At 32.7% G+C, this 22,253-nt stretch overlaps 1 protein-coding gene across 1 annotated transcript in view; it reads left to right on the forward strand.

Moving 5' to 3' along the window:
• The window catches only part of PCDH7 (protocadherin 7), a 298,562-nt gene that overhangs the window by 144,645 nt on the left and 131,664 nt on the right, over positions 1 to 22,253 (forward strand). The window contains exon 2 of the mRNA XM_026846931.1: positions 576 to 684. Within this exon, the coding sequence (XP_026702732.1) occupies positions 576 to 684 (109 nt within the window). The remainder of the gene's footprint in view (positions 1 to 575; positions 685 to 22,253) is intronic.

Below are 22,253 nucleotides of genomic sequence, written 5' to 3' on the forward strand. Positions count from 1 at the left end.
AAGGGAAAGATCCTACTGAGCATCTATGGCCCTTTCCCCCCCCCCCCCCCCCTTTTTTTTTTTTTTTTTTTTTTTTTCTCCTCCTTTCTCATGTCAGCTAGCTTTCAAAACCACAGGAAGTGATTTAGAAAAAGGCTTATGGGTGTGCTATGTTGTTAATACCCACAATACAGTCTACAGGTGAGCATTTATAACCACCTGCACAATCTTACACATACACACGCACACACTGTCAAGTACATTTCTGCAATCCAATATAAACTCCAGTCAAACTATTACTATTGAGTAAATGAGGAACTGTACAGAATTTATAAATAATTCTAAGACAGTTTTCTTAGCTCATGCAGCCATTTGAAAGGCTGTGAAAAACTGTGGGAAGGTTCTGGACCATATATCACAGTAAAAATCCACAGGTCCAGTGGCCTTTTATGGACTGTACTTGCTGTTTTCTTTAATTTAGACAAAACTGTTTAATTGGTAAATGTTAAAATATTAGTTTGCTTAAGACATGTTTTGAGAATCAGTTGTTCAAAGAACGAACTTTTCAGTGACATTCAGAATCTTTTCTCTTGCAGCCGTTTCGTAGAGTGACGTTTTCTGTTGTGAGTCAGCCTCAGGACCCGCATCAAGGGTCATTGCAGAGTTGCTATGACAGCGGTCTGGAGGAGTCAGAAACACCAAGCAGTAAGAGTTCATCAGGGCCAAGACTGGGTGCCCTTCCACTCCCAGAGGACAACTACGAAAGGACTACGCCGGATGGCAGTGTTGGTGAGGCAGAGCATATGGAAAATGGTAGGGGCAAACACGACATTCACACACATAATCTCACTAGCAAGTGATACTAAGTAGACTTTTGAAAGGTCAGTCCACAGACATAAATAAGTATATTAAATAGCTAAAATTGTAATTATTATTTTATTTTAAAGTTTGTTAAAATGTAGATATACAAAATAATGGAACATAACACTTGAAATAAACCCAGCACTTTCTTTTCTTTATACGATTTAAAAACTATGCTGCAGAAACAGTTAAAACATTGAAAAAAAAATATCAGTAGAGGGCTGGGGAGATGGTAATTGAATTAAATTCCAGACTTTTAATTTTAGATAAAAACCCATAAAGGACATATATTCTCTTTTCCTTCCATTTTTGGTTTAACAACTACTTAGGAAATTTCCCAGAATGTAGTATGTACAGCATCAGCAAAAGAAAGCAGGATTTAAAAACCCCATTCTAGAGAATTCCCTTTTCTTCCAAAATGTTTTATAGTCTTTTCAAAATAACACTGTCAAGTCCATTCTTCATTATTTAGAAAAAAGGACATTACTTTCCTTTTCTTCACTGTTTATTTTGTATAATACATTTTAAAAATCTCATTTAAATTCAGGGTCTATTTCTGTAGAAGGGAAAAATGCTGGATCTTTATTTATTCTATAGTAATTCTCCAGATATGGCAAAATAAAGGTAATCTAAATCTCAGGTTTTATTTTCCTTTCTATCTAAATCTATATAAAATTTAAAACAAAAACCAAAAACCAACCTCTTCAATTTGAACTGTATTTCATAAAACCTGAATGTTTTACTCTTCTCCATTTATTGGCCTTCATCTAAAATTTTATGAAGTCAGACACTGACTTCATTGTCTTTTCATTTGCCCATAAACAATAAAATAAATTATTGTATGTCAAAGTGTATAGATTTTTGATAACGAATGAAATAATGGGTTTGCTAATCCAGTTGGAATTGGGTGTATATGAAAGAAGGGTGGTATGCTTTCTGCGGTAGAATTAATTAATTAGTTTGACTAAGTGCATGTTTTAGTTTTTCAGGCATTACAGCACTGGATAATTGTTCTTTGTTTTTTGTCTTTCCTGAGATAGGCTTGACCCAATAAAAATATATTATTCTTTGTGGTAAGATATTGCCAAATCTAGTATGTATGACTGAAGAATGGCTACAGCAGTCTACATATGCTTATAATGCATATCCCAACAGCAGATGACTAACTGACCAAAAAGGAAGATGGTATTATCCATCTAAAAAGATGATATATTAGTTTATATATGTGTATAAGTGTGTGTCTATATATTCTCCTTGGTTGTCTATATGAATATATCTCTTTACATTTCATTTTTCTGGGTGTGTGGGAGGGGAGAAAGTGATACTGGTATTACTAGAAAAATGTCAGAAAAAAATTTCTAGACTATGTACCTAAATTGGGATGATTATTTTGTTGTCTGTTTTGCAGTGAGATTTTGTGGTTAAGGTAACGAAACTAAACAATTTGTTAATTTCCCTGGACATATATCAGTGCAGTAGACATTAAATTCTGAGTTCAGAAAGTATACTAAATGGAGTATGTCTAAACTGTATTGGGAAAACTATAGAGCCACAGTTGAATATAATTTTCAATATATTCAGTAGCCAGTGAAAATCATCACACTCACTGAAGTGTAATTGAAAATGAAAAGTGCTTGAGTGGTGTCAAAAATGAAAGCAAACCAGTTTATTTAAGTTTTTGTGCTGATGCAAAAACTGGTATTGCATTCTAATATTTAAAGCATGTTAGTACTTTGATTTTTTGAAAGATGATAATTTATATTTGGTAAGATTAATTTGTTGGATTCAGTATTGTATAGATAGAACAGATAGAAACATAAAGCTAGACAAATACATTATCCCATGAATAGGTGAATGAAAACAAAATTACCATGAAAAAAAAAATAAATTGCATGGTGGGATTTGCATTTAGTAATCAGGAATTCCCTCTCCTTTATAAAACCTTGAACTGAGACCTTTGAAAAGTGGGTGACACTGTGATGAAAATTATGCTTCACATACTTTTGGATTTTGCTGTCACATTTTAAAAATAAGTTTTCAACAGTGTCATGTCATCTGCCTCCAGATATTTTTGTTAACATTAATCTATAAATAATGAAAGAATAGGGTAGAATGTACTTTTGTTCCTTTATATGTGCAATATCTGACATTTGAATGAGAGTTTTCTGTGATCTGATTCTTAAGTCCACTTGTATTTTAACTATTTTAAGTATAAATGTATTGTTCAAATTCTGATAATATAATCTTCTATATTAATGGAACATTCTGACAGAAATAGAATTGGAATTGAAATCTGTCAAGTGTTCATTTGTCACACTTAATTTGAATCTAGGTAATCTGCAGTGTTTAGCTTGGTTAGGTTTTAATCAGAATTTATACTTGATTTTCATGCAGATTTTCCATGGAAACAGCACTTTGGAAGCTTAGTTATTAATTGCTATTGCTTCAAATATTTACCATTTAATATCAATTGGTGTGAAACAATGCAGTTATAACTAATTGCTTTGGATTTCCTTTGATTTTAAAGTTTGAAACAGTAATTTTCAGCACAGTAGGCTCAACTTTTTTTTTTTTTTTTTTTTTTTGCTAGCTGACTGGGGAAATACAAGTAATTTTCATAGTTAAGGCAAATGTAAGAAGGTTGAGTTCACAGTCAAAGTAAATAGGAAATTCAGTTTTCTGTTTGCTGTTAAGAGGCCTCTTTCTATTTTCTCAGGAGAGGATAAAATGCTGGAAAGAAAATACAGGGTAAGGGAGTTAGTTTTTTTTTATGCTGTACATTACCTACCAGCCTACATGACTGTCAGATGTAAATTGAAGTTTTGTTCTGATGATTAGCTGCGGTATCAGATGCAGGAGGAAAAAAAAAAAAAGGGAAGAAAAAAAAGAAATGTTAGCAGATTGACTGTGAAAATTCAGTATGCAAAGATCTTGTTAATTAGTAAAATCTGCAGAACCAGAAGTAACTTCTGAGTTAATTTATCCCCTGCCCTTGGAGCTTTACTTACAAGGAAACTGTGCTCATATGTGCAGCCTTCTTCTCTAATTTTGCTGTTAGAATGGCGTAACATAAATTGCACAGTAATTTTATCAAGAACATTTTTATTACATTTGTATTTGTAAATCAAGGGTAAAGACACTACCATGGTAAATGAGCTTCCTGGTCTTTTAGTCATGGCTAATACCACATATCTCAAAGGAAAGTTAAAAAAAGCCCTGTGTCAGATATTTTCAGAATTACCTATGCTCCTGACTTTAACAGTTAATAGTCAGCATGTGCTTTAAACTGTGGTTTTCTAAATAATAATAACAACAGTAATAATGATGATGAAGATAATTTATCTCAAGTCATTAATCCTCTTCAAGTTACTGGCCTGAAGGGTATCTTTTAATAGGAAAATCCCCTGAAGGCTATCAAAATGGGTTTATTTTTATTTGCTTTTGTCTTTTATTTAATAGTTTTAGTGATGGTTTCTTTTTATCATTATGAGAAAGGTCATGAAAGGATTCCATTATACTTTTAAAATACTATGGATTATTACGTTTTCTTATAATTTCTCTTTCAACTGAACTTTATATATTCCCAGGTTTTTCAGCCTTTGATCATGATATATCTGTTGTGGTTTTGTTTTTTTTTTTTTTTCATTAACTTCTATTTCTCCTAATATACATAGGGGTAGCTCAAGATATATTATCATCATTTGGAGAATGGACAATGCAGAATTTTCATATTAATTCCTATGTTATTAATTAGACATACAATCTCTAAGTAGAGATTTTCATTGTTCTGTTTCATGTCCATTCAACTGGTTCTGTCAAGTCTCTCATGTTTCTTGCAGCTTTGTTAGAAATATTTTTTGTTTTTTCTTTTTTTTTTTTTTTTCCAAATTACTATATACTTAATATTTTTTAAATAAATGTAGTGGCCTAACCAGGTTTTTGTTGTTGTTGGGCTTTTTTTTTTTTTTTTTTAATTTATCTAGAGTACCTATAGCAGTGAAACTGGAGTTCTGCAGATTTTGTCTCACATGTTCTTTCCTGGAGATTTTTTTCCATGCAGTCATAATTATCCTATTTGCCACACCTGAGATACGTGCATTAAAGCTGTCTCAAGTAATGCTACAGGAACATACATACCTTTGGTCTGCAGCACAGTACTTTAAGTTAGCCTATGTTTTGGTATCAAATATATGAGTTGGAGAACAGCAGTCATATCTGAAAGAAGGAAAATAAGGGAATGGTTTGCAGCTTCCATTTTCACAAGGGGAAATAGAATAAAAAAAAGATTAATTGACTTCTGAAGTCATAGAGGAAGTGAGGCAGAGCTTGGAAAGGAGCTCAGAATTTTTGTGATTCAGTTATTTGACTCTCACAAAGAAATCGGTAGATAAATTACACTGGCTGACACATGAAGAACTAAAAAGCAAGGAAAAGAAGTGCATTATCTCAGTTCATATGTTCTGATACTATGCTATGTTTTCAGTAACAATTTCAGATTTACACCATAAGTGTCAAAGTTCCACTGTCAATATAGAAAGGGGTTCATGGTATATATGAGATGATGACTTGAAAATGTGGAAGGAATTTTGACAATTAATAAATGTAACTAAATTTATTTAGAAGAGCATTGTCTCACTTTTACTTCTAAGATAGAATATTAATCTGTTCTCTGGACCAAAGTGTAAAATGAAAAAAGAATCCATTAGTTTAGAGAATCCATGTTTTCAGAATCCATTTCCCTTTAGCTTTTTGCAGTGCAGACACAGGTTAATGTTCTTGAAGACTTAAATGTCCTTGTTGTAAACATTGCAAACCAGACATTCATTGACTTATTCCATAGAATTACTGTACTTTTGCAGTTCCCATTATTTTCAGGTGTTCTGTTCTCTTGAATTTGGCTCTTAAAATTGCATGTGAATAATTTCACTTTTAAAACTGTGTCCTGAAAATGTTGTAAGTAGTCCATCTGGAAGGTTGAGTCAGTAGAGGTTTTCAGTGTAGTGATTATATGCTAATAGTTCCTTTTTCAGTTTGTTTCTTCTTTCAATGCTGGTACATGCACTTTTTCTTAAATATTACCCTGCATGCATGAACGCAAAAATGCCAGAAAGTGCTGCACAAATTAGTATATAATACATATACATAAGAATTCTTATCCTTGTTCCGGATAAATTGTAACTAATAATTAAGCACACAATGATCTCTGGATTCTGTATACCTAGCAACAGATATAGGTAATGTTTTGGAACACATACATATTCAGTGATGGATTATGTCCTGAGCCAGTTTGTTTTGAGAATTGAGCATTCTGATAAAATCTGTAAAAAGACGTAAGAGGAAAAAAACCCAGTTTCTAAGACAGAAGCCACACTCTGCAGGGATCCCTGTTAAACTAGTGTAATCTTTTATAAGACAATGAACCTGTCTGGGAAGAACATTGGTTGTTTTCTTCCTTGAATGTTTTCCTTTTTTAATCTTTTACCATGTTCCTTTAGAGGACCTTACCTCACATGCCTGTGAGTTTCTTTAGCAGAGGACTATTTGGTTTGATAACTTATATGCACAGTAATACCCGAAATTTCAAACCTATATGGTATTTGTTCTTTTAAGAGTTATTTGCATTTTGAAGTGTTATATGTATATACTTACAATAGAAGTGAGGGAAGTGTATTTTTATTGTGTTACAAATTCCTAGTGCTGATATATATTTTTAAATTTTATTAGATTATAATATGCTACAGAAAGATGAGCAATTTTTGGGGGTTGTGCATTGTATGTCATTGCACTATGGCTTAGTATATCTTATCTACTATTCTTTGTTTACATTGTACTTCAGATGCATAATTCAAAGTAAAGGACCAAATATAGGTCAACTGTGAGCAGAATAAACTCTCACTGAAGCCACCAGAATAGTATATTGTTTATGTCCTTTCTCTTTACCTTTTTATTTTCTAAGACTGTCCAGAGAAATAGCAACAAATTCTGTACACTACTTATTCATGAAATATACCTGACTATCGCTGTGATTGTTTTCAGCTTGATCAGGATTTTGACTGCTCAGAGAACATATGCTTGGATCTGCTGGAATCAAAGAAGGAATGTGTATTTCTGTATTGGAAATCCACCCCTACACATTGATGGCAAATCATTCAGCATTCTTCTGATTTTCTGAATAGCATTGTTATTTCTCTTGCTGTTCTCTGTTTGGTGCTTTCTCATTGTATTTGCTCTAGTCTTCTTTGCACTTTTTTTTTTTTTTTTTTTTTTTTTAAAGCAATATTACAAGGTTGCTTCCTCCACTCTGGATTTTGGCATCCTGCTCTTAAAAATAAAATACATACAGCAATAATTGTTCACCACTCTAAAAAGCAGTATATTGATATCAGACAACTTGAACTACATTTGATAAAACCCATTTTTTGGTTGTTAGTTTTGGGGTTTTTTTAATTACCTTTAAAGAAGGAAGTCTGTATTTACATTCCATCAGTTTTTAATCAATAATTTGAAAATGGAGAAAGACTTTGGATTCTTAAAGAGCCCTTCCTACAGTTATATCTGTTACAATAAAGCAGTGAGGGAAGGGTTTATATGTGCATGTGGGTGTGCACACATGTATGCATCTTGGTGAGTCAGTTCTTATTGCAAATACACATGAGATCTAGACAGTTGTGCTTACATAAATTGCCTCATCTGTGAATTTCAAATCAATTCACTAAGGTGGATATGAAAGAACATGCTAAACTGAGAAGTGGAGAGCTAAGTCATCAGAAAGTGAAGCAGTATGTCCAGTGTAATGTTATGAATTGATCTTTCATCTGGTAATTGATCCAAACACTGCCCACCTCTGAAAAAAAGTAATAATTTGGACACAAACTTCCAGTTTGCAGTCAAGTTGATGAGAGTTTTGCTATTGACTTAGTGGAGTTAGGCTTTTGTCCAAGTCCTTTGTGCCAGATGCTTCCCGCTGATGCAGACTGCAGAACTCACTTTGATACTGTCAGACTCCTGAATGTAGACAGAGGACAAAATGCATTCCCAACTTCACAGTCTCAAGGAATAAGAGACATCTGGATTCTGAATGGAATATTTAGCAACCTTTGCATTCATGGCAGCCTCTTGGAAAAAAATCTAATACAGATAGTCAATGGAAATTTACTTTTTCTCAATTCAGAGGAGCTTTTTCATCATACTGTATTTTCCTAGTTTTGTATTTGTATTTAATGACAGTTTCTTCAGTTTCCTGGACATCATTAGATTTTTCTGTCCCTTCTAATCTTTAAGTGTAATGAAGATCCAAAAGTGCTTTAGAGGGCTCTTTCTTCTCCATTTCAGTGAAAAATACATTTTGTTCTCTTCTGCTGGTTCTTAACTACTGTTATATTTATTTATTTAATATTCATTGCAGCAAATGACAATATTTTATTATATACTACCTTTATAAAACACATAATATTACTACTTTTGTCTTTCTCATTTGCTCATATCAAAGTTTGATACTTTGAGTTTTATGTTTTTAAAAGTTGTGGTAGTTTTTCCTATATGCAAAAAAAAAAGACTGATGAAATCAAGAGAAGAAACTGTACCTTTTCCTGATTCCATTTTTAAAAATACCAAGTATGAATTACTAATTCAGAACAAAAATCTGACTGTATTTTCAAACTTGTGTACTTGGACTGAAGGGACAAGAGCATGACTAATTGACCACACAGCTGAACCTAAATGAATCATAGCAGTCACAAATATCTGTTTTCAAAAACTGCAAACAAATTCAAATTTTAAGCATATTGAACTGACATGTGCCCATCTATGTCATAAAGAAAAATCAAAAGGTTAACTACCCTTGTTATATTAAGACTGAGTAAAAGTGGAGTGCAAGTATACAGAACAGATAGGTATTGCCCCCAGTTATTGATACATACAGTGATTTCATAAGTTGTTGCATTTTCACATCTAAGTAACTTCTTAGTGTTCTCATTTTTTTCTTTTAATTTGTAATAAAGATCTATAAAATGTAAGTTCATTGTGACAAAATATAGAAAAAATATATACAGATCTTTAAGATCTATAAAGAAAAAAACATATTTAAAAAGATAAAAAGATTCAATCTTGCATTTCTTTTTACATCCCAAACTGCAATTTTACATTCTTTCAGCCTGTAGCTTACCTATACAACTCAAAAAAGTTTCTTGAATGGTTTTTTTTTTTTTTTTCCCTAGTTGCTACATAACTTAATTCTCTAAATCTAATCCTAATCTGGAAAGGTTCATCATGCTGGCAGTATTCCTGTGTGTCAGCCTTCCAAAGATTTATTAATTAATCCCATATATGGGAAACCAAACCAATGTATAGGTTCAAACCAAAGATCATCTGGTGGACGAAATTGGTGCTTGGGGAAGAATACAATGGGGCAAGTAAATTGATTAATCTTTCAGTTATTGTCTTATATATCAACAGTTTGTGACTCAGATTCCCTGAGCCACATACAATGAATGTAATGACCTTTATGGATTTACATACACAAATTTGTTTTTTTTTTTTTTTTTTTTTTTTTTTTTTTTTTTTCCTAATGAGGGTTCTGAAGTGATTGTGTGTCCTAATAGTTTTGGATTGGACAAAGGAAAAATGAACTTGATAGCCTGTTATCTCTGGAAGTACTTTTTTTCTTTTATTATTTCATTTCCTGAGAACAGCAAGTAATTTATACAGGAAAGCAGAAAGAAGTAAGGTCTTGAAAACAAAGACTGAAAGCAAGTGTGTGTATTTCTTATGTATTTCAGCAAATATTAATGTCAGGCTAGTATGCCAAAATCTACAGAATGGTATTTAAAGGAAGTAGAAGCCCCAGTACAATATGTGATGTCTGGAGTTCTGAAAGTTCTATTTTATAGGAGGTAATTGCTTTTCAGAGAAAAGTAACTACTTCTTTAATGACTAGAGGATTTCAAGGCCAGCACAATATAAATTCAGACATTTAAGTATTTCTGAATTTTACTAAAGTATTGCCTATATGTGCAGCAATATAACATTCAATGTGAAATGGTCATTCAATGTCAAATGGTCGAATATCTAAAAAAAAGATCGTGGCATATGCTAGACCAAGCTGAATACTACGATTTTAAAGAAACTATACCAAATCATTAGTACCATAGTTTAAAGTAAAATTCCAAAGGATGTTGACTTATATTTGGCAAGGAAAAATGATAACAACAAAACCATCACCAACAAAAAAAAAAAGGGGGTTAGGCTCCAACATAGTTTTTATGCACAGATAAAAGCAAAACCAAAGTTAGCATTTATTATGTAAGAAAATGTATTTTAGCAATCCACCTTTTATGAAGGTAGGGTGGTTTGGTTGTTTTGTGGTTTTTTTTTGTTTGGTTGGTTGGTTGTTTTTTTTTTACTTTAGACTGGAGTATTAAATTCTAATAATACTAATTTCAAACTTTATATCACAATTAAATTGGAACATGCTATTAGAAATTTACATCAGTGACTGGCCCATTCATGTTTAGGAGAGTCATCCATTCTCATGCTGCTTTTAAGAATAATGGAAAGTACAAACACATCTAAGAAAATAATACTTTTAAAAAGGTTTTTTTGATATGTAATTAAAATATCTTTTTCTTTCTACTATATAAAATAATTGAAATTAAGGCATGTGTAAATTTCTGTTTGAATAGTAGAAATAAAATCTAAAGATAGTGAAGGAAGAACAGTAATGATGGAGTTAATTTAGTTTGATGGTTGCATGCTCTCTTGCAACCAAACAAAAATGCCTATTCCAGCTTTCCAAACCTGTTTGTTTTAACCTGTTTTTTGCTCTATTTAAGGAACAAAATCAACCCTAAAGTGCTCAGCACAGCACTTGTTCTTTTACTAAGCAGTCTGTGTTATTTCATCAATAAGGGAAGTAAAATAAAAGTGTATCGTATTAAAAATTTCATGTAAACGAGACATAGGACAGGCTTGCACCAAAGTGCAGTGTTTTTCCCTATGGTATTGTGCTAATTTGTTTTCCTGAGACAAGGATTTTCCTGTCTTTTTCTGAGATTGTAACAGTTCTATAAAGACCAGTAGTGTCCACAGAGGAAATCTTGGGCTTTTAAAATTAAATCTCAAGAAACCAAAAAGTGTGTGGTACTTGTGTCGGGCTGTCCTACTATTTTTAAATTGTTTCAGGTGCATTGTAGATGGTTTTCTTATTTAGGGCTATTTTGCTTACAATTAGTTCATATTGTCTTTGAAGAGGATAATCTGTGCCCCTTTTTGGGGCAGTGCAATGAAATTCACATTATCATGAGACATTAAAATAACATTTACCAGTGGAATTGGACATTGCTAGCTTTTATTATGAAGAGAAGGCAAAGGTATGTGATGCAATTTTTGCCTTCCACTGATGTTAGCTAATAACAAGAAACTTCTGTTCTCTAAGTGGAGAATAGGAACCTTTTTGTTTTCTTTAACAGAATATTTGAGAATTAAGCTTCTGTATGTATTATATGTCATTTTATTAATATCTCTCAAAGTTTAATTCCATTAGCAGTGGCCATCATTACCTGCTACTGAATTACATAATTTGTGCTAGTAATCTTTTCATATTCTGCCATGTATTGCAATAATAATACAGGGATTATTGTGATATGCCAGTAATTTTATAGTTCTGGGAATGTGTCTGTTTTAGCTGTCTCATACAGCCACAGTTTAAGTATATGAGAGAGTAATAAAACAGTTAACTTCAGTTGGTTTCTAGTGGTTTTGGGGGGCAGAAGGCTTAATCCAGCAAAAGAGGAGCAACCATGAGTGATACTACTACATATGCTGATTTTTAAAATGTAAGCAAAGTACTTTAGTTGTGTTTGAGGATGGTGATTCAGCGCCCCACAGCATGATTAAGATACTGTATTTAATGCATTTTCTTTTTTTGTTAAACAGTTTTTTGTGAAAAAAAAAAGTGGGCAAAGATACTTAAAGTGAAATCTTCTGCTTAAAATTATGTACCAAAAGTTTTTTATGCTTACTGAAAGTTTGTAATAACATGGTGATAGAAATTTCATAAGGGCATGTAAAGCATATAAGAAAATATTTAAGCTGTCCTGAAGCACTGAAAAAATGGTTATTGATTCATTTGACAATATACAAGGAACCTGCACAATCTGACTTGCAAGTCATACAGAACCTGCACACATGACTCACTGAGATCCTGTTTCCAACATGTAGGTGAACAGAAGTACAATGAACTGGCAGAGGAAAGAAACAGCATGGGCTTTGGTTCTACTCTAAGCATGCTCTGGCCAGCACTTTCAGATTTTAATAATTATCATAGGCCTGAGGAAACCTGAAAGAAAAACAGGATTTAATAATTCTGACAACATATGTTATCCTTTATGTTACCTTTTTAATTTTTTTTTTTTTTTTTTTTTTTTTAAATGAGTGCAAAATTATCTATTATGCCCATACATCTCTACCTGGAGGACACCATGGGTGGAAGGGAAAGGGTGATAAGAAAAAGAAAATCAGATTTTGATCTGTACCAAAATGTCTTTCTGTCTTTCTTGATATGAGGGTCTCAACAGCAGTTTGCACAGGGCATGGGTAGAATTGATTTTTCCCACCCTTTGCTTCCACCTATACTGGAAATGATCATTTCTGTAGAAATAAATTTTGGGAAATAACAACAGCATAAAAAGTTGGCTCATGGACGTACCTGATGAAGCAAAGTAGTCCAAGAGTCAAAGAGGAACACATACTGCATTTTATAAATGGCAATACAGAGCACAGTGTCTATATTGCCACAATGCACTGTTCCTAACAAAGGCAGCTCCTTAGAGGCATAGCTCACTTGCTAGAAGCATGGTTATGGAAACCTGAGACACAATCAGATCTAATCTCGCAAATAGTAATGGAAGAATACAGAAAAACTCAATGTGCCAAAGCTTTAGATAAGTGAATATTTTTCTCTTGCTTTTCTCTTCAAAAGAAAACAATTGCCTTTAGCTTTTTTACCAGGTAGGGTCCCACATGCTGTCGCTCGTGATGTGAATTTTAAGTTGGAAAACTTTTCCAAAACTTAAAGACCTTATCCTGAAGTTTCTTAATAAATGCTATATTATCTGAGGAACTTATGATATAAAACTAAAATATTTTCTCTAACACAGTTCTTTTCTATCTGGTACTGTTTTTCCTGCCACAAGTAACTGACATAAAGAAAGTGCTTTTTCAGAAGGGCCTAAGTAAACAAACTGTACTGACAAGACAAATTTGTTTATTACTGTGAAGATAAATAGGAAAAGAATTGAATCGAGCCCAGGTCAATAGCAACAGTAAGTCATTACTCTAAGGTGGCAGTTAAGTGACTTGTGTAAAATAGCACTTGGAAAATATTACCTACTGGAGAGATGCTTATGCCCACAAAAGCATTAACTAGCATCCTGGTGGAGACTGTCAGCTAAGGAAAGAAGATATCTAAGAACAACCAAGAAAAAAGGACCTGATACAATGTCCATTAGTCTTTGGCAATATGGAAGTTTGCATGTTTGGCTGGCTTTATATCATGGACAGTGTTCTGCCTGCTCACAACCTGGCACTTCCCATCAGCACTTTATGTTTATAGGATTGAATTTCAACAATGGATTAAAATAGTCTTAGTCAACAGAAGGGTAGTGAAGGAGACTAGTCATAGTATAAGTTCCAAAGCAGAATTGGTTCTTATATTTCCTAGCACTTGTATTAACCTGATTTTAAATATTCTTAAGTGAATGCGCTACTTCAAGTTCAGATAACCCCACTATAAAGAGGTTTTGTAATGCTACTACAATTAAAAAATGCTAACTGTTGCCTCCTGGAAAGTGATGGTACTTTGTATTAAGGGAACTCCAGAGTGCTTGCACTAGCTGAAAATAAATTCAGTTGTTCTCTGCCAAGAAAGGGTAGAAACCAGAATAGAATTAAAAACATTGTTTTTACTAGTCTTAAGATTTTAAACCAATTCTGCTTTTCTTCGGAAAGGAACTTTTTTCCCAGATTTTACCATATTGATTCACTATTTTCTCTCACAAACATCTCTTGAAACCATCTTGTGCTGTGATTTTCCCAGTGCCTTGACAACCACTTTGATAAATAATCCCATCTTTGTCTAATTATATAAATCCACATATATATGCATATAAATGTATACAATGTACTTTCCAAATAGGACTTGAAGGAGCAATTGAACATCACGAAATGCCATCAAAAGTACCTTTTTAAATGCTTTTGCTATGTTCACCAACAAATTATTTGAAGGCAGAGAATCCCCATGTTATGCTTTATAATCTGGTCTCAAAATCTCTTATATCTTGAGCACTGGGAGGGGCTTTCTGGGACTTGTCTGCGTCATCTCTTTCACTATTAATCCTGAAGGGATTATTGGTTTACAACAATTAATCCATAAACTCATTTAGACAGTCTAAATCTGAGTTATTCTTACCTTTCCACATCTCACACAGGACTAAAATTTCCTTAACACAATGCTACAATAATCACTTATTTTTTTCCACAGGAACTGTGGAAACTGTCTGTACAAGGGATAAAATATTTAAGCATACAGTATTTCTAAGATTCAGCTATAGGGAGATAGAATAAAAGTCATCCCCACTACTATTGCAACTGGGTAAATAAGGGAATTACAGCTGTTAGAAACAGGTAAATATAGTCCCATCCTTAAGGCCCTATATTTCGCAACTGATATTCACTTAACTAACACTTTATATTGAGACATAGTGAAAACACTGCCAGTAGAATCTATTCAACCAGACAAGCCATTTATTTATAGGTTGCAGATGACTAGATTGTAACTAATGCTATCAGTAGGAATACAGAATTGTAGGAAATATCAAAATCTGTTATATTTTATTCTTCTTTGATTACACACATTTTGGACCAAATACTAACTGTATACTAGAACACATTGTCTAAACCCTACAAGTCTTGAGCTGCTCACATATATAATAGAATGTTGTCAGGAGTCATGGAAAACCCCCCTAAGAAAAATATACAATAGTTTAACCTCAAAACAACTTTTAAACATATAAAAATTTATTATTTTATTTACCTTCATATATTTTGGTATTTATTTTACATATTTCTGTGCTTCATTCCTCACACCTGAATGCTAGATTATTTATGTGTGTGTTTCTCATAACTCCCAGAGATGTGACTAGCAAAAATAACAAAATTGTGCAAAGTTTCACTTCTGTATGTGTCACAAGACATTCTTCTAGATGAAAAAATGTAATTTGTTGAGATGATTATTAAAGATAATTGCGTTTAGAAATTTTCTTGCTATAAAATAATGATATGTCTATTGCAAATGGCTGCTTATATTTTTTAATTATACCAGTCTTAACTATGACTTTATGAGTTTTAGCATTACATAAAATGCTGCTGACATAGTGAGAGTTGTAGTGCTCCTTGTCGTGGAAAATCTGGCAAAATATGCAATGTCTGTGCCTTTCAAGACTCTGATCACTGGAATACAACCTGAAAAGAATGACACATGTTAAGAAACTTTTTTTTTTTTTTTTTTTTTTTAAAAAGAAAGCACAGAGAAAACAATTTTATTTTTCCTCAGCTTTCTAGGAGGTAGTTTTATGAAAGTTTGAATGTATTTCCTAATCTCTCAGATCTGAACTTGGACAGCATTTGAAATCTTTGCAGTTACTACTGTAGCTAAATAGAGATAAGTATTTTTAGCCTCCTAGCAGACTGTCTTGCAAAAACCTTTCATTTGATGGAATGAGAGAATGAAAACAAAAACGTTTTTAAGATTTCCCCTTGAAATAATAGGTTTCAAAAATTAAAAGTTGGAAAATTAATTACAAGTAAATAAAATGATATCTTAATTCAAATGGTAAGCAAGCCATTAATTGGCGATCCAAGTAGACAAATACTAATTTTTGTAGGGGATGCAGTTGCATCATGCTGCGTCAGCAAGAAATAAGCTGTTTTCACCTTTGAGTCTGACTTAAGTGTCCATTTCACAGCATGAATGGGAATAGATACTGGGAGCTGGAGAGTCAAAGTTCTGGTTTAGGTCTGCTGCAGTCAGTGTGAGACAATGAAAAAATCTGTTAATTACAACACAGATGCAAAATCCATTTCATAAAATTAATAGGAAGTTCTTTGTAAAGATCAGTAATCTCAAAGGAAAAGCTGCTGATAACTGCAAATTTCAGGCATGTTTCTTCCAAGTTTTAGTTTGATTAAGCTCAAGCTTTACCCTGACTATTTTCATCATTCAAAGAGTGTCTATATTCATGGTGTAATCCAAGCATATATTTGTCAACAAGGGAAAAAAATAAATTAGAACTGAAGAAAATGGAGCCACAGTGGCTTGATATGGGCCAATACATTCATTTTCCTAAATAAATATTTTCCACCAGAGATGAGAAAATTATATTAAATAAGCTAAACTCTGCATGCATGCCCTATTGATTTTAGATGTGAATTGGCAATGCTTAATTCAGAGGGAGTTTCTCTGGCCCTTTCCAAGCCAGGGTTTCGGGTTTTTTTGTTGTTGTTGGTGGTGGTGGTGGTGGTTTTTTTTTTGTTTTTTTGTGTTTTTTTTTTTGTTTGTTTGTTTGTTTTTTTTTTTTCTCCCCAAGAGGTTCTTTAATGTTAACAACTATATCTAGTATCAAGGGCAGGGGGAAGTTTACAACGTTTCCACTACTCCAGGAGCATTCCTGAAGGGCCTTTCCTTTCTTAACACCGAACTTCCATGCAATGCGGTAGTTTTCAGGAGAATTTGGAGAACTGGTTGCATTTCAGGTACATAGAAAAAATAATAAGTTGAACAATAACTTACTTTTAGTGTAATATATAGGAGTACTATTGATGGTAAAATAATGCAGGTTATTTTACTGAATGTTTTGGTAGACTTAAGGAATAATTATCCTTTTGTTATGCAAGAAATAGCTAATACTGTAATTAAGACAATGTCAAATATTCCTTGTGGATGCTTTAAAAATATTTTTTTAAGCTTTCTGGTAAAAGTGACAGTCTATTCTCTGATAGTGTTGGAGTTCAAAGAAAGAAGAAATGCCATTAGTGACGGTGACTCAGTGCTACAGAAAAGCAGATTTATATTTGTTTGTTTTTGAATAAGTTTAAAGATCCTATGTCTTCTGCATACTTTTCAAATAAATATTAGCCAACATATCTGCAGCTTTTAAATTTTTATTATTGTCATAAAAAATAAGGAAACTTGCAGCAGATAATTATATGACAACAGTAGAACCACTAATGTGACAAAGACTTCAACAAAAGTAACTTTCCAGCATTAATTATAATAAATGCAATTATTTAGCTGGAGAGAATGAAAAGGGCATTTATATTTATACTAGAATTATCCTTAATGTTTTTTCTCCATTTTAAAGTGTCATAAATCTAGCATTTTAAGTTATTTATGTTACATTCAGTTAAAGGTTAAGTTCAGCTATCTAAGAATAATCATAATCTAAAGAAGAAAAACATTTGCATTAAACGCTTCATTATGTAGATTTTAAAAGAACATGGATTTTAATTATTTCAACCACAAAGATACTTTGGTGTGCACTGCAGTGTTTTTCTATTCCATTTATTCTTCTGAATTAGAATAGTTTGTTTCGTCTGAGTGGTAGATAGGGCTCTGATTGCAGAACATACACCCTTCCCTTCCTAGTGTATCTTTACCATGAACCTCACTATCATAGTTATTTATGAAAGTGCTTATAGATTCACAGTCCTGGTGAAAGAATTAAGACTCTTTTAATGAAAATTAAAGCTCACTCTTCTACATTTTTATTTCTTTAAAATACTAGCTTACAAGAATTTCCTATACTCTAGGTGGTATTTTTTAATCCTTTAGCAGAGGTAGTAAAACTAAAAATAAAATTACTTTAAAAAATAAAAAATAAAAAAAACAATTTCCTTACAAGAAACCTGAACCCTTAGGAGATATCAGCATTCTAAAAGTGGTTTTTTTTAGTTAGTTTGTTTGTTTTCTTGAAAAAAAAAATAATTTTGTTTTAGTCAAATGATTTAAATAATTTGTTTCTAGATTATTCCTTTTTTTTTTTTTTTTTTTTTTTTTTTTTTTAATAATCTTAGCTTGCTTAGGTATGCATATTGTTGAGGTTTTAAGACTTTCCAATCCTTTCTTTTTTCCTCTCTTAAATTATTTCACTACTAATGTGGAATATTTTTTTGACCAATGACATAATTTTGGGAATTAACTTTACATTGTATAATTACTTTTAAAATAGTTGTATTGTTTTCCTTTATTTAAATATTAAGTGAAAAAAATGAAGGGGAAATGCAATTAAAATTTTATATAGCTTTCTTCTCTGGGAAACAATTTTTTAAAAATTTCTAGTTACATTTGGGGTAGCTGTTTCGGTCTGGAAATCCTTTGGATTTTTTAATCATTGTTCTATAAATATTTTGTAGTCAACAGTTGATTATACTAATGGTAAAGGAAATGATTGAGTTCAAGTATAAATAAATGTCAAAATACTTATGTCTCTTGTGAGTGTTACCATCACCTCATGATGATAATATATCATGTAGCTTATTAACCTTGCAGGGTTACAAAAATAAAACAGCAGGACATGATGCAGGAGAAATATTTATATCACTGCATGGTGATTTCCAGACTTATAATAAAATATCATGTAAACTACTAATATCAAATGGAGACACCTGTAAAGAATAATTTCTGAAGTTCTTTTCCAAATTGGTTTAGGGCACTGAAAATGAAAACTTCAGAGTTAAAACTAAGATAAAGATAATAGCTTTTCCTATGTAAATGCCCTAACAAATTCTAGTGTGAAAAAGTACCAGTACATATAAGATCTAGTGCTTTGCTGGATCATTCTGTAATGTCTATTCTTAGGAGAAAAGGAGGCAGAGGGGTGAACTCCTTGCTCTCTACAGCTTCCCAAGGAGGGTAAGTGGAAAGGGAGGCGCTGATCTCTTTTCCCAGGGAACCATTGCTGGGATGTGTGGGACTGGTTGAAAGCTGCACCAGGGGAGGTTCAAAGTGGACATTAGGAAGCATTTCTTTACTGAGAGGGTGATCGACACTGGAACAGGCTTCCTAGAGAGGCAGTCAATGTCCCAAGCCTGTAAGTGATTAAGAGGCATTTGGACAATGCCCTTAATAACATGCTTTAACTTTTGGTAGATGAATGTTGTAGGTCTGTCCTTTTCTACTGGAACTATTCTACTGCATTCTAATTTCAAAAAAAAAAAAAATATTATTTTCATGTAGAACAATGGAATGTTCAGTGTAGGGAAAAAAAGAGAGGAAAGGAAACCAGATCTAAGTTCTAAACTATTTTTCTAGGCTTTTCCTTTTCTGTAGTATGCTTTCCAGATCTATTTGTTATGGATGTCCAGTTCAGAATATGTTTGTAAAGCTCAGATTTTTATAAATTTCCGATCAAACAATGAGGCTTACTATAACACGAGTTTTTATTTTCAATGTAATTCACAAGTCAAATGATTTTGGAATGAAAACATTCTTAAAAGATCTAGGAATAATTTATTTCATTCAGCATAGCTTTACTGAAGGAAACTAAAATTAAGAAAAATGCTTTAGATGTAAATACTCCTTTAAAAAACATTATATTTGAGATTTATTTTTTTCATAAAATAGAGACAGTAGGGACTGGAAGAGGCTTTCCACTCAACAGTCCCATTCTCTCACAGATAATGTTGTCATTTACTTCATGTTATAAATTTGTTGAGCTCCAACTTAAGGGTACTACCATAAAAAGAAAGCAAATTTCTACGTTTCTGTTGTGAGATAGACAGGAGCTATGAGTTTGATGAGATGAAAAATTACTGTGCTGCCAGCTCATTCCTTTTCATCCTTATACCCTACACGTCTAGGTTTTGCCATCTCATAGATATGAGATAAGCCAAGTTTGAAGTACAAAATGTTTTGCCATTCAAGTCTTTGACCAGTCTAGACCAGTGATCTCCAAGACAGTGTTCCAATGCTTTTTCTTTTCCTGTATCCATGAGATGTGAACAAGGTTTTTTTTTTTTTTTTTTTTCCCCAGCTAATATTAAAATTCAGACTTGGAAAGTGGTTGAGAAGGTTGTAGATGAACTGTACATGCAAATTTCTAGCTGAGTTTTTCATAACACAGATGAGTCAGAAAGCATGTATATGGTAGAAAAAAGGTTTATATCAAATAAATACAAAAATTAGAAAGAAAAAGTTTTTATGTGGACTGAGACAACAGCATTCACTAACAAGTAGCTGATACTACTACATTCCAAAGTGAATGATTCTACTTTGCTCGACAAATGCTTTAAGGTAAGTTATAGTGTTTTGGTTGCCAGTTTCTAAAATCAAGCAATTTAACAGAAACTATTAGGAGAACTAAGCAGGTTTATTAATGCAGAAAGGCACATGACATTATGGAAGATACTAATCACAGCTGGCTCCTGTCAATAAATGAGTTTGAGATGTGCTGCATTCCAGCTACACCCTTCACCTGACCACAGAGTCAACAATAATAGGCTGGACTGAGCCAAAATCTGTGCTGTGATGAAGTCAGGTTCAACCATACCACTTAGGTAGAGCCAGCAACCCTTTCCATTGTTTGCTTATACTTGCATACTTTCATCTACTATTTGCTGTTGCTTACAGAAAAGCAGGGCTGCTTCTCATTCCTGAACCAAAGCTATGCTCATTACCACTGTTCTTGGCTCTGACAAGCAGCAAAACAAAATAGAACCAAACATTGCCAGGCAAGACTTTTAGCCCAAGCCTTTTTCCTTGGTTTCAATCCTAGCTTGTGTAATTCATCCCCTCAATACCTATCCCCAGACTACTGGGGCTTCTAGGAGAATATTATTCCTATTATTCCTTTGTATTCAGTGTTGAGGGTAATGAGCCCCAGCTGTCCCAGTGAGTGATCAATAATTAACATGAAACTCCCTGTAGGCCTCTAGCATCTACTACTAGGATAACACTTTTGTTGTTATACCTTTGTGTTTTCTCCCTTACTGAAAAATTTAAGAAATAGTGGCATTTTTCATTTTAGTCGGAGAGTGTAAGAAGACCTCTAGAAGTCATGCAAGTAGTCTTTGTATCAAAATAATGGTCAGATTTAAGGCATATTTAAGATATGTAAGGGAACAAGTCTCAAGCTGAGCCAGGTCTTTCTGAACATGGTATTATTAATACCAAGTTTACTAAAAGTAACAGTATGGGAAACAAATAAAAATACATACATCTAAGAGGAGAACAAACTAGGACAGTGGCATGGGAGCTTGAACTAGTAGGAGACTCAGGGAGAAACTTGTATACTCTTATTTTCAGGGAAACATCAAGAGTAGACATCCAAATTCATAGCTTTGTGTTTTGTGAATAAATGAACTAACTAGGGAAAACAAAACCAAATACAAGTGCTACAGGATCTCTCAAGAGCTATCCAATATCAAACTCTAGACACATCTACAGTGACTCAATTTTTTAAGCTTACAGTAGTAAGGCGGAGTAGATGGCTATTTTGTTTTCATGTGGGATAAAAAACACTGAGATTTCTCTTTATGGTAAGTAGATTTTTGATGCTAGTTGTTTTGTTTTGGTTTGGTTTTTTGTTTTTTTTTTTTTTCCTAAAAATAAATTATTTGAAACTTATAGGAAGAGAATGTTAACAAAGACCAAATTTTATATTTTGTATAATTATAATTATATTTTTATACTGATATTATTAGAATATTTACATAGGAAATAGAGAAATTTGAAGTTTTTTGAGCTCCTTTTCTTCTTGTATGGGAGGCAGTAGGGTTAGATGAAGCATCTATCTGCACCTGAAAATGTGACATAGTTCAATAAAGAAAATCAGTTCAGACGAAAAAATATGCAAAAGAAATGTAATTTTGTAGGTAGGATTCTTGTATAGGTGGTGGGAATCCTGATTTCTGAACTTCACATTCAGAAGCACATATAATTTTAATATGCAGAATTTTGCAATGATGTTGAAAGATTTGAAAAATTCCACAGAAGAACCATGAAATTTTTTTTGTTTCCTCGGGTGAGAAGGTTCAAGAGCTCAGTATGTCTTGTTCATAAAACATAAATGTCACAATAACTTAGATTATCTTCTGTTTTAAGAACATACTTCAGATGTGCTTCTCAACCCTTAAAAATAATATTAAAAACACATTCTGGAAGACCAGGAATGACAAAATGTGAACATTTTTAAGGTCACAGGAGTTTCCTTGTAGAACAAACACCTATAATAATTGGATTCATATTTTAATTCTGTAGTATAAAATGTTTTATACTCATAAAATACAGCAATTTCTGAGATTACACTCCACTGAAATGGATACTATACAGAGGTATTTCTAAAGGTATTGAATAATCTTTG

The sequence above is a fragment of the Athene cunicularia genome (genome assembly GCF_003259725.1).
Source record: "Athene cunicularia isolate RWA chromosome 4 unlocalized genomic scaffold, athCun1 chr4_part1, whole genome shotgun sequence".
In the NCBI taxonomy this organism is placed as follows: Eukaryota; Metazoa; Chordata; class Aves; order Strigiformes; family Strigidae; genus Athene; species Athene cunicularia.